Raw genomic sequence first — 18648 nt, forward strand, 5'->3', positions numbered from 1 at the left:
GCCGGGGTCTATTTTTTGCTGCTTATTCTGAAGCATTTTCCATGTAATTCTTCATTAGGAAAGAACAAGTGTGTGCCTTGTTAACGGGGGGTTTCCTAATTCAGTGCGTGGGGGATTTCGTGCTGCTCCTCACGGGATTGGCATTTGAAGGATCCCTGCTGAGGAGTGGGCTACGTGGGTGCGCAGAGAGGAGCTGGGTCTCCAGGTGCAGGACTTCAGAGTGGTCCAACGAGCTGCAAGGCCCCAGCAACTGCAAACAGACTCTGGCTCATGTTTCCAGAGGATGTCAGCCTGCCCTGCCTGGGAACTCCAGGGCTCGGTGGGCAGCCAAATCTAAGAGCGTAAAAAAAGCCTGTTTAATCAGGCCAGTGGCCCATCTAGTTGAGCATCCTGTCCTTGCACTGGATACCTAGATGCCCATTATGGGAAACCTGCAAGCAGGACTGGAGCACAACAGCACTCTGTTGACTTGTGGTTCCCAACAATTGGCATTCAGAGGCATAATGCCTCTGACAACGGAGGCAGAGGGAACACAGTCAATCCCTTGGGAATGTGGAAAAGTGAAGCTTTTGAGTCAGACCCTTCCAGGCCAGTATCATCTACCGTATTTTTCGCTCTGTAAGACACACTTTTTCCCTCCTAAAAAGTAAGGGGAAATGTGTGCACGTCTTATGGAGCGAATGCAGGCTGCGCAGCTATCCCAGCAGCCAGAACAGCAAGAGGGATCGCGAAAGCAGTGATCCCTCTTGCTGTTCTGACTTCTGGGTTGGCCGCGCGAAGCCTCTTCAGGGCAGCGGGAGGAACGTTCTCCCTGCCCTGAAAAGGCTTGCCACGGCTATCCCAGAAGCCAGAACAGCAAGAGGGATTGTTGCGCAGCGAAAGCAGCGATCCTTCTTACTGTTCTGACTTCGCTTCACTGGAGAGGGGCTGCGCAGGGAGGAAGAGAATATATATTTTTTTGTTCTCCTCCTCTAAAACTAGGTGTGTCTTATGGTCCGGTGCGTCTTACAGAGCGAAAAATACGGCACTTCATGTTTTTGGGATCTAGTGTGTGGGGTGGTTTGTTTGTTATTTAAACACCTAGAAACCTGCCCTCCACCAGATCCAGGTACAAAATAGGGGTTCTGGAGGATAGACCTCGGAATTAAGGAGTCGGGTGCCAAGAAGCACACGCTTAATCCAGGTTTTTGTTTAGTACCAAAACTGACTGCGCAGTCCTTTCACACACAAATCCACTCCTGGTTTTCCTTCCGAGCTTCCTTCATTTCTCAACTGCCTAATTCAGAGCGGGGTGGGGGTGGTGGAATGGGGAATGGTTTTGTTGTTGCTCTCCTTAAAGCGTTGAGAGTCAGAGACTCAAGCTAGCTCTGCTGCAAAGCACCTGCGGTTCCCAATTGACTTTCTGGCCACTCTTGGTCCAGGAGTGAGTGGGAACTGTTTGGCTCAACATCTTAGGGGAGGCTTTCTAACCATCGAACTGCTTTGACAGTCAAACAGGCCACCTTGGGAGGTGGTGAGCTCTTCTTTGCTGAGGCCAGAGGCCGTCTTGTTAGCAGTGCTGTAATTGCACCTTGCCTTACAAGCCCAGATGGTCTCTAGGGTCCTGTTCATTTCTATAAATCTGTGCATAACCTTTCGGTGTTATCCTCCCATTCCCCCCAGCTCTGATTTGTGGCATTCCTCTCCACTCTAAAGCATAATTTCAGTATGTGCAGGCAAAGCACTATCAAAGCATTTCGGGGCAAGTGTGTCTTTAATTAGAAACTTCCTCTTTATTGATTCTGCTCTTGTCATTGCTTCTTTCAGAGGTGTTCCAAAGGTTAATTGAACCACAGATTTGCATCAAAGCATTACCATATCAGCAGTTTTATTTTCAGCCCCTTTTGTAATTATTCCTGATGAGCTTTCCAATTTCCAGAGGTGAGGAGTGGACATTACAGTGGTATCTCAGGTTACATACGCTTCAGAAATAGTGCTAACCCAGAAATAGTGCTTCAGGTTAAGAACTTTACTTCAGGATGAGAACAGAAATTGTGCTCCAGCGGCGTGGCGGCAACAGGAGGCCCCATTAAATAAAGTGGTGCTTCAGGTTAAGAACAGTTTCAGGTTAAGAACGGAGCCCTGGAACGAATTAAGTACTTAACCTGAGGTACCACTGTACTGAATTGCCCCAGAATTCTTCCGTGTCTTTTACTTGCAAAAAAAGGGGAAGGTTATGTTACTGGTTTGCTTCCATTAACTTTTTTAAATTGTGAAAAAGTGCTGTTTTGCAACAGAAAATAATTCTGTGGAAACCAGTAACTGAAGCTCCTTCCCACAGAGAACTAACGTTTTAAGAGCCATTTAGAGGCAACTGACTCATGCCACATTTCCCTTGAACAAGAAGCAATAAAAGGGGCGAAGCAACAAGGAGGAAGTTTTCAACTAAAGTTGCAGGAGACCTCAGTTCTGAATAAATGTCGTAGAAGGGTCTTGGTCACGGATAATAAAGGACCGCAGAAAAGTGATGCTTCCACAGCACTGAAGGGTCATGATATAGAAGCAACTTTTTTAAAAAATGCATTGTTAGGCCTGCGTTAAAAAGAGAGAGCAAAACTCTAATGCATGCCTCTTTCTTCCAGAGCAGAAAGGCCAAATGTATCTGTTCTGCTCTGCAATGTAGCTGCTCTAACTCTCAGCTTCCTGCAACATCCTTAATTTCATTTATGAATCACTTCCTGTGAAGTATCTCTGATTTCACAATGCCATAAGGACATAGTGAAAATATTTGCGTTTGTAGAAAACAATTGCGTGTGATTTCTGCTGTCCCTTTTATGACCACCTTGGTGTATTTGCTGTGCACGCACTTTTGCTGCTTGTCCATGTTTCAGATAGCAGACAGAGGCAGGGAAGGAAGCCATTGTCTCAGAGTATTTCAGGACTTGCCGCTTGACTTCCCTCTCTCTTATCAGCCTCTTGGAGTTGCTTTCAGCACTTGGGTGGGTGCTAGCCGTGGCAGCACAGTCCTGCTGGAATTTGCTTGATATGTTTCCATTTTAGGAGATGTGAAATAATCTTCGACAAGGAAGAGACCCTCTTAGCTAATAATGGGAACAGGGCCTGGCGTGCCTGTTGAAGCCCTGGTGTGGGAGCTGATTCCACATTCTGGGGTTTTTTAAATTAAAAAAAAAATGGCCATGGGTCAAATTACAGGCATAAGCAAACTCGGCCCTCCAGATGTTTTGGGACTACAACTCCCATCATCCCTAGCTAACAGGACCAGTGGTCAGGGATGATGGGAATTGTAGTCCCATAACATCTGTAGGGCCGAGTGTGCCTATGCCTGGGTCAAAACATACATGATGTGGGGAACCCATGCTCCTTGTGCATTTATTTAAATATATGAAGCAACTTTGACCCTGCACTTCAGACCAAAAGGTTCTCAGAGTGGCTTGCATACATGACACAAAAGGAAAAATGGAAGGGCAGGGAAGAGGAAAGCTAAAATGTATCACCTCTGTACAACCCCAACTTTTCAGGCAGTGTAGTAGATCTTTCTTTCTTTCCATGCATTCTTCTCTCAGCCCCTCAGGACTCTTTAGTCTTTAGTCACCTATTCAACCCTCATGAATTGCCTCTCCTGTACTAGATGTTTAGATGGAAACTTCATTATCCTTTGGATTTCACACTGCTCTGAATTTTGTGAAACAGACCTTAGCTCAAAACATTTTAAAAAGTATCCTAATGTGTTAAAAAAAACTATATTTTAGAATAAATATAAGTTTTTTTAAAAAGGCATTGATATAAAATACCTTTATAAATGTGCATTTTGTGATAAAATACATATTCAGCCACAAATTTTCCTATGAATGAAATTGTCCAAGGACCAGATACTGACTGCTCTGTCAACACCTATTTTGGAAACTGTGGCTGTGTTTGTTTATTGAAGACACATCTACTCCACTTTTCAGGACAAGACTTCACGAAGCATTGCTAAATACATCACGGCATCATAATACAGAGCTCATGGTATAGCTTCCTTTGCCCCATCCCTCCCCACGGAAGAGCAGGGCCAGAATGGAGAGGCTCACAAGGGTGCGCAACGGCATTTCTGCCCCACAGATCCCCTGGGGCTCATCTTCCAGCCTCTTGTCTTGAGATTTAGCATTGCTTCCACTGCCAAGCAATGGAAGCTCTCTTCTGTTCCCATTGACCAGGAAGTAGGGTTGGGGGGGGGGGTCTGTTTGCAAGTGAAGCTGCCTGAGTTTGCAGAGCAGCGTTGCCAAGTGGTGTCTCTCCTCCCTCCCTAACACACACACACACAAGCACAATTGTCATTTTGTGGTGGGGAAGATCCATATCCTTCTAGTACACCCCCCCCCATTTCCCAGAGATGTTGACCTTTTTAAGTGGGGGGAGGGCGCTAAAGTTGTTGACCTTTTTTAGAAAAGTTTCCCCAGAGATGTTGACCTTTTTTAGGGAGCTGACACAGCACACTTACACATTATCTCTGCTTGAGAAAAGAAAACAGGAAGCATAAACTTTTTTTAGTTGCTCATTTATTAACGATGCACCTGTATACACACTTACGTAGTCTCAGATGCAGGTGGGCCAGCCATAATCTGACAAGTCACTCCTGGTCTTAAAATTGTCCAAGCAAAATGGCATCACTTAACCTGGCACCAAAATGAGAAAAAAAATGCTGAACTTAGATATACCTCAGGGACTAGATGACCCTGGTGGTTCCCTTCCAACTCTGTGAATGGTTCTGTTATTCTGTTGTATCTGAAGGGCTGCTCACAGAGAAGATGGAGCAAATTTGTTTTGTGAGAGATGCTTGTGCTGTGATTCCTGCACTGGAAGGGGTTGGTCTAAAGGATCCTTTCAACAGTCCAGTTCTGTGATACTATGATTAAAATACTCAAATAAATAAATAAACGGGCTTCTCTGTGGCAGTCTCTGGAAATGGCTCCAAGGACAGCCATTGCTGTAGCCCCATTCACCAGGGGAGACCCAGTGAGCCGAAGGAGCGCTCCGCAGTGGCCATGGGGCTGCCCAGGAGAGTTTGAGTATGTGACTGCACGCCTGAGGGATCATGGCGGGAACTGATGGGGTTTGAAGTCCTTGGCCAAAGGTATTAAATGGCGTTGGAATGAAGCAAATCAGTGGAACTAGTGATTTATATGAATTTCCAAAGTTTTGAGGCTTTTTCCTAAAGTCGACAGGTTTCGGAAATACTGTACTCTGACATTTACTTGTTACATTTCATCTAGGTTATAATAGAGTTCTCCTGCCAACCTAGCAGCTCGAAAGCACATCAAAGTGCAAGTAGATAAATAGGTACCACTCTGGCGGGAAGGTAAACGGCGTTTCCGTGCGCTCTGTGCGCTGCTCTGGTTTGCCAGAAGTGGATGAACGCCGCAACCCCAGAGTCGGCCAGGACTGGACCTAACAGTCAGGGGTCCCTTTACCTTTACCTTTATGATAGAGTTAACAAGATAATGAGGTTTTGGTAGATTCAGTCCATTGTTCTCGCAGCGGGAGATCAATCAGGTGCTAAATGAGGAAACACAGCACTAAATGAGGAAACACAGCATGGGATGGGGGATGACCCTGGCGTTGCAGAGCGGAACAGGATCGTAGTGTCTCCGAAGGGCGCTGGAGGCGTGCAGGCACCAAGCCCCTGCTCTGCCTCACTTACCTCCCTGCTCTCCCCTCCTTGGACTCTCCGCCTGGTGCCCTCCACTGCTTGGTGCCCTGGCTCACTGCGCCACTACTCCCAATGGTAAAGACGTCCCTGATAGTATCCTCTGGGAACCCCAAGCTGGGCATCCATGCTGACGCATTTGCAAAGCTAATCAGCGTCCGGTGAGGTTTCAGATTGGAGGCGGGGACCATGTGTTGAGATTCCTGCATTGCAGAGGGTTGGACTAGATGAACATTGGGTTCCCTTCCATCTCTGCAATTCTATGGTTCTAGGAAGGCCAAAGTTCCCCAGCAAGTAGTATTCAGAGGCCAAGGTGCATCTGAACATGGAGGGACCATACAGCTATCATGTTTCAATAGCCATTGATGGGAAAGCTGCTGATTCCTTCCTTCCTTCCTTCCGTCTGTCTTTTTAAACCCCCTTTCTGTTTTTATTCCTCCTCCCCTCCAGCCACACAGATTACTTGGCTCTGCTTTGATGACTGTATTTTTGACACATATCCATAAGTCTGCAAACCCCCCCCCCAATTCCTTTCTGCCCTTGCTCAGCCAGGCTGGACAGATATAGCTCTTTTAATCTCTTCCAGACGTCAGTCCTTCCAGCCACCTGATCTTGACGCTCCTGTTCAGTCGGTCGGTGTGGCTTGGATGTTGCCCATCCTCTGGGCAGCTATTCCTGGTGCCGTTGCACCAGCCTTCAAAGTTGACAGATGGACCGTCGCAGGTCATTTCACTAACCGAATGGCAGCCTTGGATTTCCTATGGAGATTTGGCAATACTCTGGCTCCAGGTTTTTTGTTTATTTGTTTAAATGAAAAAAGGTCTTGATTCGACAACCAGGACTTAATCCTGAGTCAGAGTTAGATAATTTATTCCCAGTGCAATTGGAGGCTTTGGGGATATTCAAAGGAGGTGAGGTTTCAGGATCACATTAAAATGATTTTTATTAAATTTTCTGTTTTACAATTCCAGATAAACATTTTGTATCCTTAAGATATCAATGACTGCCCTTCTTCTCTTTCCATGGTTCATTTTACATATCTTATATCCCAGCATATTTTACATACATTAAACAATTCAGTATTCCATTATTGCATCCATCAAAACTTATTTACACTGTTGAATTTATCTTAATGCTGCCAGTGTTTTCATCTGTACACAATTATTTCCCATATATTCAATAAACGTTTTCCAATCTTCTTGTGCTCTTATTCTATATGTTAAGTTCTCAAGTTATGCATATTCAGCTTAAGTTGCCAAACTTCTTTGGTTAGGTTTCAGGATCTCATTAAAGCAGCCCGCACCAACTCAGCACCTTCTGTATATAGATATTTTGGACTACAAGTCCTATCATCCCCAGCCGGCATAGCCAGTGGTCAAGCATGATGGGAGCTGTAGTCAAAACTGATGGAGGGCACCAGGTTGGTGAAGATGGCTTTGAAGGAACTGTGATTGCAGTAGAACAGCTCTGAGCATTGAGAGATGTTGGGAGGGATGGGGTCATTAGTGGATGTTGTGATGGGGAGAAAGCACTCACCTGACCAGACAGCTGAGTCTCTGCTGCTGACTGGGAAGGGGGCTTGGAGGACCAAGGCTGTGGGGAGATCAGTGCAGTGCAAACGCACCAGCAGAGCCCATCTGCTGTGCCTGCCTGTGCTTTTGCACCACACCCATGCTGCCTCCACCCGGCCCCTCGCCTTTCTGGTAAGCAGCTGTCCAGAGGTCAGGTGAGCTGCCACATCAAACCACCCAAAACTTGTTAGCCACCTGCTCCTTGAACAACAACAAAAAGTTGTTCTTTGTGTTTCTTTTTAAGTCTCTGGGCCTTTACTTGCCATGGTTCATCTTCAAACTTCTCTTTGCAAGCTCCAGGTGTATTGTATGGGAACCCTTTCCAGAGTAATGTGTGACTTGGAACAAGATTTGAACCCTGGAAGCGGCTCTTTCTTTCTCTTCAAATTGACCCCTGAGACGCCCCAGACCTCAACATACACACCTAGAGCACAGCTCCCTTTATTTTGACCACACAGTCAGTTCCTGGTGGAAGGGAAGCTGCTCTGATGGCTTTATGGGTAACAGTGCCATCAATAGACATCGCAGCTCGCAGCCGAAGCAAAAAATGCAGGTTCAGTGAAGTCCAAGATTTCTGGAGAGTTGAGGGCAATCATAATCACAATCGCAGCTGGGGATTTGTATATTTAGGGCTGTCTACCAGGTGACTGATTAATCATTGTTTGCCTTTGAGCTTTGTGGTCCAGGGCAAAACACTGATCCGGATTTGATGCCAGTGATGGGTTCTGACACTAAACTCCCACTAGTGGAGTTGATACATGTGTGATTCATTCACATACTGGCCCCGAGACAGCAGTGGAAAACCTGCACCCATCGACCTCACTATTAGCCACATTTCTGGGGCTGCTGGGAGTTTGAGTCCTAGGATATATGGAGGATCATCGGTTCCTGACCCCTGCCCTGAGAGCTTGTTTCTATTCCAAGCAAGGGTCCTCTGCAGAATGGAGAAGCCCATCTCAAGACCAGCTCCAGCTTTGAGCGGGTCCTGGCATCCCCCAGCCTTTGCCGGTAGCATCCTTTAGGCTCACCTGGCAGCATCGCTACAAGCTGGGTGGGTGTAGCCACCATTTTGATTCCCAAGGATACCTTGGAGTGATGCTATTTCTGCGGCATTGTGGGAAATATTATTATTATTATTATTATTATTATTATTATTATTATTATTTATTTGTACCACGCCCATCTGGCTGGGTTTCCCCAGCCACTCTGGGCGGCTTCCAACAAAGATTAAAAATACATTAAAATGTCACACATTAAAAGCTTCCCTGAGCAGGGCTGCCTTCAGATGTCTTCTGAATGTCAGGTAGTTGTTTTTCTCTTTGACATCTGGTGGGAGGGCGTTCCACAGGGCAGGCGCCACTAGCGAGAAGGCCCTCTGCCTGGTTCCCTGTAGCTTTGCTTCTCATAGTGAGGGAACCGCCAGAAGGCCCTCAGAGCTGGACCACAGTGTCTAAGCAGAATGTTGGGGGTGGAGACGCTCCTTCAGGTATACTGGGGCCGTATGTGACCCATTCACTCAGTGCTGCTCAGAATGCTGGACCAGATGGGGAGATGGGGTGGATGAGCCCACCTAGGTCCGGGCATCCTGGTACCCTAGCAGCTGCTTGAAGGTGTTAATATGGCCCCTGGACTACAATGATGTTTTCTCTCTAAGCCAAGGTAGCCGATGTGACAGCGTCTCAATGTTGCTGGGCTCCAACTCCCATCAGCACCAGAAAGCGTGGTCAGTGGTCAAAGATGATGGGAATTGTAGTCCACCAACACCCAGGCTACGCCTGCTTTAAGCTCACACAAGGAGACTAATTATCTTCAAAGTTCATTTCCTGGTTTGGATTTTTTTTGATAATGTGAGGGTGATTGGGCAGAGCTACAGACCATAAAATCCCTTCTGCATAGGCTGCTGTGGTGCTGCTTGTTTGTTTTTAAGTGGTTTTAGTAAGGGAACTGGAAATGTGCAGCCAATTGAATTGTTTCTCAACAAAACCAAAACTAGTTGAAAAAGAAACATAGCAAGTTTCATCTTACCCAGCTTGTGGTTCCAGTTAGCACTGAATTCTCAAAGAGGCCTAAGCCATCATGAAATCCTGTCCATCCTCTAAGTCCTCTCTCCTCTGTAAGGAAGAACTCTCTGAAACACTTTGCAAGAAAGAGGAAATCCTTGACCTTTTGCTGTTTTGGGTTTGGAACACAAATTAATGCGTCAAGTAATGAGCTTCTTTCCGAACACGAGCTTTGCCTGAGCTGTGATTAGTGTCAAGGGTTTGGATGGAATTTTGAGTCACAGTTGAAAAACAGAAGTGCTTTTTTTTTTAATAAAGCAGAGCTAAAAAGAGTGCCAACCTTCCAAGCCGTGAGAGAACTCCCAAGGAAAAGATGAGCTTTCCCTTCAAAGTGTTCTCTGAAAATAATCAAATATACCAAGCTAGTATTAAGTTGAGATGAGGGGGGAATGTGCCCATTGCTACTAATAAACTGTTCTCTTTGTTCCTAGGCTCCGCAAACCTTAAAGCCAGTCTTGCCCACTGCCCACAGCCTGCAAACTCCAGATGTGGGTCTTGGAGAAGAAACAAGCCAGGATGCCCGCCATTTTGCAATAAGGGAAGGTGCCCCAAGAGAGCCAGAGACCAAACAGCCTGAGGAGCAAGATGATCCTAGCCGAGAGGCCCAAGGGCCAAGCAAGATGGTGCTAAGCCAGGATAGCAGCCAGCACTTCTCAGTGACTTCCCAGAATCCCCCAGTTCTCTCCCTTGGCACCACACAGCCCATTGGGAAGGAACAGCGGGTGTTGAGAGAAGATGTGAAAAGGCGTTCCCCGCGTTTTGGAAGTGACAGAACCCAAGCCGAACGAGCTCCAAGTCATGAGAGTAAAAATCTGGCTGCTCCCGGGTCATTGGTTGAGGAATCCAGTCTTGAGCCTAGACCTACAGTCATCTTGGAGCGATATGCCCCTCAAATTGACACGGTGAGCAAAGAAAAGCAAGAAGAAGCCTTTGAGGTCCAGGGAGACAAGAGGTCTAGGCTAAACAGGGATTTAGGGCTTGAGGGCGAGAGGCCTTCCGCAGTCACAGTAAGGCCATTATTGGTCCCAGAAGTTGCTGTAGAAGCCCCGGTTTCCCATCAAAGTATTTCGGAGGAACCTCATCCAGTTCCTACAGTAGCAATGCCTCTGGCATTCCAAGAATCTGCTCCACTTTCTCCGGATGAAGGTTCAACTGAGAAGCAGCAGTCTGTGGCCCATTTGCTGAGGGATGTGAAGAGAGAAATAGAAACCTGGCAGCCATCAAAGGTGGCAGCTTCAGAATCGGAGCAACGGCAGGTTGGCAACAAGGAAGTCCTTGCCCAGGAAGAGCCCCCAACTCTACTGAGGGGTGAGGAAAATGAGAAGGAGTCGTTTGGCCTGGGCAGGAAGATGGACATCAGAACTAAGGAAAGGGAGAGATCAGTCTCTGAGGCACCTGCAATACAGGACTCAGGCCAAACAGAGACCGCGATGGAAGAGGATCAAACCGCAGATAAGGCACAGAACACAAACCTAGTGTCTTCCCTGAAAAATTACTTGCTTCTGCTCTTAAAGATGACCACGGAGGCCGACAAAGGCAAGGGCAGCAAGAAGCAAGATGTCAAGGTTGCGGAGGAAAGGACCCCGCCGACTGCTATTCCCAAGCACTTGCCGGATGTGGGCATAGCTGGCTTGACTCCCAGGACATCGAGGAAGATCTTTGAGCGGGTAGAAACCAACCAGCTCTTCCAAAGCGCAGAGAATCTGCAGTTGACTCCCAAGACTTCCCGGAGGATCACAGGGATGATCAACCAAGAGCTGCTTGCTTGCAAAGAGAGCTTGGTGGCTGAACCAGAGGCCGCCCCATTGCCCTGCGTGCCCTCGATTGTGGTGGGGAGCGTCTCCAGCGAGCCGGCAGGGCCCCCAGATACGTCTCTGGAGGTTTCCGGCGAGGCACCGTCGGCACTGCCGAGCGCCACACCTCAGGAACTGGCATCCGGGGCACGTCGCAAAATATACCTCACCAAAGCCAAACAGGCCGACGAGATGGAAGGGGCCGCCCCAGATGGGCAGCCACGGGCAAAAAGGGGCAGCCCCACTGTGTCCCCACAGCAGGGCCGCAAGAACGCAGCACTTTTGCAAAGCCCCGCCCCGGCTTCTCCTCCCGTGGAGAAGCGCTCCCCTACCACGGCTAGGAAGATGGCAACCTTGGAAGTGCCCAAGATCTATGAAGAAATAGCAGAAGAAAACAAGAGTGTGGAAGGCAGCTCCATGCGAGCTCCAGAGAAGTTGGAAGAGACCACGGCCGAAGTACAAGCGGGCGAATCCCGGAAAGCAAACGACCCATTTAAAGGTCAGGAGGGGTGTTGCTTATCAGCCTTCCTGGGAGGGCATCTAGCCCCACCCTGAGAAAAGTTTCTTCTTGCAGGTTGAGAGGGAAAGTCACATCTAGGGGAAGAAGAGTTCCCAGATGATATCCCACCCCCCTTGAGCTAGTAATTAATTCATTTTGAGGTTTATTTGCCACTTTTCCTCCAAGGAGCTCAAGGAGGTGTAAATGACCCCCTCCTCCATTTTATCCTCACAACAGCCCTGTGAGGTAGTTTGTTATTATTTTTAATAAGTGTTTTTACTGAAAGTTTTTGACATAAAATAGAAATCAAACTAAATAACAAAAATAATTAGAAACCAAGAAAGGAGAAGAAAGGGGGGAGAGAGAGAGAAAAAAGGAAATGATGATGATGATGATGATTATTTTATACCCCACCCATCTGGCTGGGTTTCCCCAGCCACTCTGGGAGACTCCCAACAGAATATTAAAACCATGATAAAACATCAAACATTAAAAACTTCCCTAAACAGGGCTGCTTTCAGATGTCTTCTAAAAGTCAGATAGTTGTTTATTTCCTTGACATCTGATGGGAGGGCGTTCCACAGGGCGGGCGCCACGACCGAGAAGGCTCTCTGCCTTGGTTCCTTGTAACCTCACTTCTTGCAGGGAGGGAACCGCCAGAAGGCCCTCGGTGCTGGACCTCAGTGTCCGGGCTGAACAATAACTATAGGGGTCCTTTTATCACATTTATATAATATATGTCATATTTATCCACACTCAGAAAAGTAGACCCACCTGGGAGCCTACTTCTTCTCCCAGTCTCTCACCCTGAGAGAACCCCCCCCCCCCGCCTTTCCTGCAGGGACCACCTTCTTGCCTGAGTCCTAGCCTTGGGGGGTACTTTAGACTGATGGTCACTGGTTTAAAGAAACAACAAAATGAACTGATCTCCTTGGCAGGTTTTGAATAAACAAACACAAATTTATTATTGGTAACAGATAGACAGATTAAATAAGGATTATTACAGTTGTATAACATGCAGAGAATAACTTGTGCTTAAAAACCAGAGAGAGGAGCTGAGGGAAGTCCGGCAGGGTGGGGTTTTCTTAGGGAGGGAGGAGGGAAATTTAAGGGGGGGAATGAGTATGAGATGTTTTTTGACAAACTGTTATGTTGAAATGTTTAATAAAAGCTTAATAAAAAAAAAAAGACAGGTGGCCACTGGTCACTCGGTGAGTTTCATGGCTTAGCAGAGAGGTGAACCACCACACCACTCTGGCTGTGCTTGCTCAGGCTCCCAAGGGGCCAAGAGGAAGGGCTGGCACCAAGGATCAACATGGTTGGGCATCCGCTGGAGGCCTGTACCACCCCTCCCCAGCAGGGGGGTCCCTGGGAAGAGCTCTCTCTGGTCCTGCTTCTCCTCTTCGCCACGGCAACCTGCTTCTTCATCCACCCTTTGCTCTGGCTCACACAAGGGAGCTGGTGGCGAGGAGCACGAAGAGCAGTTGCTGCCCCTGGCTGCTTGTTCCTTGGCTGCCTGGCGAGGGATGGAAACAGGGGGTGGCAAAGATGGCGGACGGCAGCTGGTGAGAATGGCAGGGAGGAAAGAGACTCGCCGAAGGTTGGAAGAGGTCTTGCTCAAGGACCCCCCAACAATGCTTTCAGTTAGAAGAACCAACACTTTCTCCCCTCCCCCCACAGGCTTCCACAGTCGTAGCCAGGAGGGGGAGGGCACTGGAGCCCCCTGAGGTGCAGGAGATGGTCCCTGGCAGAGGCACTGTTGGTAGAAAGAGTGAGAATGAGGGAAGGAGAAACATGGCCTTGCGCCATTTGCACTTTCCGAAACGATACAGTCCCTGAAAAGCAGCTACCCTTCCAAATGTATGCTGGTTTTTTGCTGCCTGGTGCAGAACAGCAAACAATAATCCCCCCTCCCAGTTTAGGACTGATGTTGGAACCCATCGCAGGGGCAGGCCCATCTCCAACCCCTGTGACTGCCAGGACGCACATTTTCATTCATTCATGATTTTCAGTTTTATGCGTTTCAATAATTTTACAATCATTTTAACATTTCAAAACTCAACTTTCTTCCCCCCCCAATCTAATTTGTGTGTTTGTTTTTTTATTCAAAATTTAAAAAAAACATATTTTCCAAAAACATATCATTCTTATTTCCCCCCTTTTTTTCTCCCCCCACCCTCCCACACAAACCCCCACCCCACCCCCCGGCTTCTCTCAGTTCCAGTCTTTGGTTTCTCTAAGAATGCTGTTTTCTGCATGTTACAAGGTTGTATAGATCCTCAAGCGATTTAGGTGATTATTATTAATAAAAAGTTTGTGAATGTTTATTCAAAGCCAGCCAAGGAGTCCAGTTCGCTTTGTTGCATCTTCAAATACTTTGTAAAGGGTTCCCATTCATCTTTAAAGTCACAGTTATCCTTGTCCCGTAGCTTGTATGTCAGTTTTGCCAGTTCTGCATAATCCATCAATTTTTCTTGCCATGATTCTTTAGTTGGGGTTTCTTCAGTCTTCCATCCTTGTGCTATTAGAACTCTCGCGGCCATTGTCGCATACATGAAGATGTTTTTCAGCTTTTTTGGCAGATCTTTCCCTACAATCCCCAACAAAAATGCTTCAGGTTTTTTAACAAATGTTAAATGGAACATTTTATTCAATTCGTTGTATATCATTTCCCAAAATTTTTTAATTACATTACAATCCCACCACATATGATAAAATGTTCCCTCCTTTTCCTTACACTTCCCACATATATTTGAACTAGTTTTGTACATTTTCCCTAACTGCACTGGTGTTATGTACCATCTGTACATCATCTTCATGTAATTCTCCTTCAATAGGGAAACTCAACTTTCTTCCCCCTCTTTCTGCAATTCCTTAAATTTATCTTTGTATTTTTAATGTATTTTTCATCTCCTGTTGGAAACCTAGCCAGATGGGCAGGGTATAAGTAATAAATTTCTTCTTCTTCTTCTTCTTCTTCTTCTTCTTCTTCTTCTTGTTCTTCTTCTTCCTCTTCCTCTTCCTCTTCTTCCTCTTCTTCTTCTTCTTCTTCTTCTTCTTCTTCTTCTTCTTCTTCTTCTAACTGATAAATCAGCCACTGTCTCTTTGCAGCTCCCCAGGTGATTCGCAAAATCCGAGCTGAGCAGTTCTCGGATGCCTCTGGAAATCTGAAGCTCTGGTGCCAGTTCTTCAACATTTTGGGTGACTCAAAGCTGACCTGGTACAAAGATGAGGTTCCTGTGACGGATGCCAAAAGGAGGTGAGGGGTGCTGATTCGGGTGGTGGAGAAATTCAATTCAGTTTGTGTTTAAAGGCAGGCCTGCCAAATCCACACTTTTCTGAAGCGCCACACGTGCCACAACACAGCTGTCTTTCAAGATTTGCAGGTCACTGAATTTTAATAATAATAATAATAATAATAATAATAATATCTTTATTGTCATTGCCCCCTCTCAGGGACAACGAAATTACTTGACTGCTCCATAAAAACACTAATTAAAACAATACAGTATAGTACAGCAAGGAAGATTAGATGACTTTCAAAGTCCAGGCTTCCCATTCAGGGCCGAGAATTTTGCAATGCAGCCCAAACTTAAGCTAAGTAATGTGCACCAGAATGCACGCAGAAGGGTGAATTGGGCATAAGAACGCATAGATGAATGAAAATAACATGCAGAAATGGATTTTATTAGAGAAAATGGCTGTGCACAAATATAGCTGCCAAAATTACATGCAAATGTGAATATATATTTTTTCCCAGACATCTTTATTGAAATTTCAAAAAGTACATAATTATACATGCACTAAACATGATGAGACGTAAATAAAAGAGAGAGAGAGGGAGAAAGAAAAAGAGAAACAGCAGCCGTGCAGAAGGGAAAATAAAGGAGGGAGGGGGGAAAACCCAAAACTGTACAGTTGTACCTCGGAAGTCAAACGGAATCCGTTCCAGAAGTCCGTCCGACTTCCAAAACGTTTGGAAACCAAGGTGCGGCTTCCGATTGGCTGCAGGAAGCTCCTCCAGCCAATCGGAAGCCAGGTTGGATGTTCGGGTTCCAAAGAACGTTCACAAACCAGAACACTCACTTCTGGGTTTGTGGCATTCGGGAGCCAAAACATTCGACTCCCAAGGCACGACTGTATACTTTACGAAGTTGTTCTTGTACTTCATCAGATCTTAACCTATTACAGTATTTGTAAGAATGGATTCCAAATATCACTGGATTTGTCCATAGCAAGTCTGCGTTTATATGCAAGTTGTTCATATGTCGCGAGTTTGTACAAGTCTTCAAACCAGTCGTAGAAGGGAACTGCATTTTAATTTTTCCAATTCATCAGTATCAGTCTTTTTAAGAAATTCACAGCACAATGTATTCTTGAGGGCTTTTTTAAAAAAATGCAAACTAATGCTGAGAATTATACTTAAAAATTGGAAAAAAATGAGAAGCTGAGAGAAACTGAAATTGATGTGGGTGGTACTGTGGGTTAAACCACAGAGCCTAGGGCTTGCTGATCAGAAGGTCGGCAGTTCGAATCCCCGCAACAGAGTGAGCTCCCGTTGCTCGGTCCCTGCTCCTGCCAACCTAGCAGTTTGAAAGCACAAAGTGCAAGTAGATAAATAGGTACCACACTGGCAGGAAGGTAAACGGTGTTTCCGTGCGCTGCTCTGGTTCGCCAGAAGTGGCTTAGTCATGCTGGCCACATGACCTAGAAGCTGTACGCTGGCTCCCTCGGCCAGTAAAGCGAGATGAGTGCCACAACCCCAGAGTCGTCCGTGACTGGACCTAATGGTCAGGGGTCCCTCTACCTTTACCTTTTACTGTTTGTTGAATCTGATGTCCAGACTGATGATGGAGAGCATCTTCCACCTTGCCTCAGGGCAACAGCTCAGTCTTCTCTGGCCCTTGCCCTTTTCCCCACCCCATGCCCACTTACACCTGCTCCCTGAGAAGGCTGCCTCATTCTGGCTAATAGGAGGACCAGCCCTGTCGCCTGGGGTCCCTCCTTAATATATATATTGGGGTGTAATCCTTAATTGGGAGCACCGCCTTTTCTAGGAGATGTGTTCTTTGTTCTCTCTCTGTGATTATTTAAGTTTCTAACTGGTAATACATGCCTTTCTTTGATCTTTTTATCTACTGCCATGGGGGCGGGCGCCGAGGAAGCTGATTCCCCAAAGCCTGACAATGATCTTGCCAAGATCTGCACCAGGCCCCTCTCCCCTCTTTCTGTCTCGTGACCACTTGAAGGCCACATGCCCCCATTTTCCTTGCAGCGTGCCCTGCTCTCATCTCTCGATGGGCTCTCTTCCAGCTCTGGAGATGAAGGGCAAGCGGCCCTGGCCATCGTGCAGGTCTCCTTGAAGGACTGTGGGGTCTACCAGTGCACCATCCAGAACGAGTACGGCACCGACTCCACAGACTTCCTCCTGAGTGCTGAAGGTGAGTCTGTCCCTTGCTGCCAGGCCTGGCTGCTCCTCGGAGGCGGTGCTCACCTTGCAAGATGTGCGCAGCAGAGGAGAACACCTGGGGCTGTGGACAGGGTGCTTGAGCTCCGCAGGCGCTTGGCTTCATCCCGTTGCACATCACGGCGTTGGTCTGCTGGGCCGCTTTTTGCTGATGCACCTGCTTGGAAGCACAAAGGCTTCTCATGGGGAGCTTGCTGTGCATGCACACAGTACAATGCACAGTGTGGGGTGCATGTTAAGTGCATGCGCATGCATGTGCAAAAAGGGCTCGATAGGGACACGGGTGGCACTGTGGGTTAAACCACAGAGCCTAGGACTTGCCGATCAGAAGGTCGGCACTTTGAATCTCCACGATGGGGTGAGCTCCCGTTGCTCGGTCCCTGCTCCTGCCTACCTAGCAGTTTGAAAGCACATCAAAGTGCAAGTAGATAAATAGGTACCACTCCGGTGGGAAGGTAAACAGCATTTCCATGCGCTGCTCTGGTTTGCCAGAAAGCGGCTGTCATGCTGGCCACATGACCCGGAAGCTGTACGCTGGCTCCCGTGGCCAATAAAGCAAGATGAGCGCCACAACCTCAGAGTCGTCCGCGACTGGACCTAATGGTCAGGGGTCCCTTTACCTTAGGACCTATAAAGCCTTAACAGCTTAGGCTATCTGTACAGCTGCATTTTCTCATACGAACTGGCCCAAGCTCTGAGATCTTCAGGGGATGCCTTGGTCTTAGTCCACACCTGGTGGGAACACAGGAGAGGGCCTTCTCGGTGGATGCTCCCAAACTTTGGAACGCCCTTGCTAGGGAGACTAGACAGGCTCCCTCCTTGTTGTCCTTCCACCAAGCAGGTGAAGACTGTTTTGTTTTGGCAGGTATTTGGGAGCCAGTTGCTTTTAAGGAAAGGGCTTTTAGCAGTGCTGAGCTGTTTCTACTAGACTGGTTTGCTACATCTTCTAGATTTGATTTTATATCATTTTAATTATAGGATTCTATAATTAGAATTGTATTGATTCTGTTACATTGTTTTGATTCTATTCTATTCCTGGATAAACACAGAAAGCTAAAAACATGCAAACCTTAATCGATAAAAAGTAATTAAATCATTATCTGTTATCTGTTTTTAGCTTTCTTTTCCCCCCCTTTCTTTTACTATTTATTAGAGTTGCCATTTATACTTGTTTCTTTTTTACAATTTTATTATTTTGACAAAGTTATAATAATAAATAAATAAGAATAAAAGTGTGCAGCCCACCCCGGAGACCATTCCATTGTAACTATCCAACTTCCCAAAATTTCAACACATCTTGTGATGACTTGACCCCTTTCCATTTTAACAGTATATATATATATATATTTAAATAATATTTATTAAAGTTTCAAAAAAAATACAAAAATAAGGAGAAATAAAAAATACAAAATACAAAATACAGAAAAAGTAAAAACAGTTAAAAAGAAATCCATCTTTCCATAACTTATCTTTCATTTACTTATTTCCTTGACCTCCTCGCACCTCCCTTTTTTGTATTCTAGTTCAATTGATTATTTCAGCAAGTCCTTTCCATTCTTGTATTTATCTTAT

General features: G+C 46.4%; 1 protein-coding gene across 2 annotated transcripts in view; it reads left to right on the plus strand.

The window, feature by feature from the left end:
- Window positions 1-18648, plus strand: part of ALPK3 (alpha kinase 3) — a 71339-nt gene that overhangs the window by 41865 nt on the left and 10826 nt on the right. For both annotated transcript variants that reach the window (XM_083586159.1, XM_083586160.1), the window contains 3 exons: window positions 9749-11609; window positions 14721-14868; window positions 16923-17050. In XM_083586159.1, coding sequence (XP_083442285.1) covers window positions 9749-11609; window positions 14721-14868; window positions 16923-17050 — 2137 coding nt within the window. The remainder of the gene's footprint in view (window positions 1-9748; window positions 11610-14720; window positions 14869-16922; window positions 17051-18648) is intronic.

This window comes from Podarcis filfolensis (assembly GCF_964270895.1).
Source record: "Podarcis filfolensis genome assembly, chromosome: 14".
Lineage (NCBI taxonomy): Eukaryota > Metazoa > Chordata > Lepidosauria > Squamata > Lacertidae > Podarcis > Podarcis filfolensis.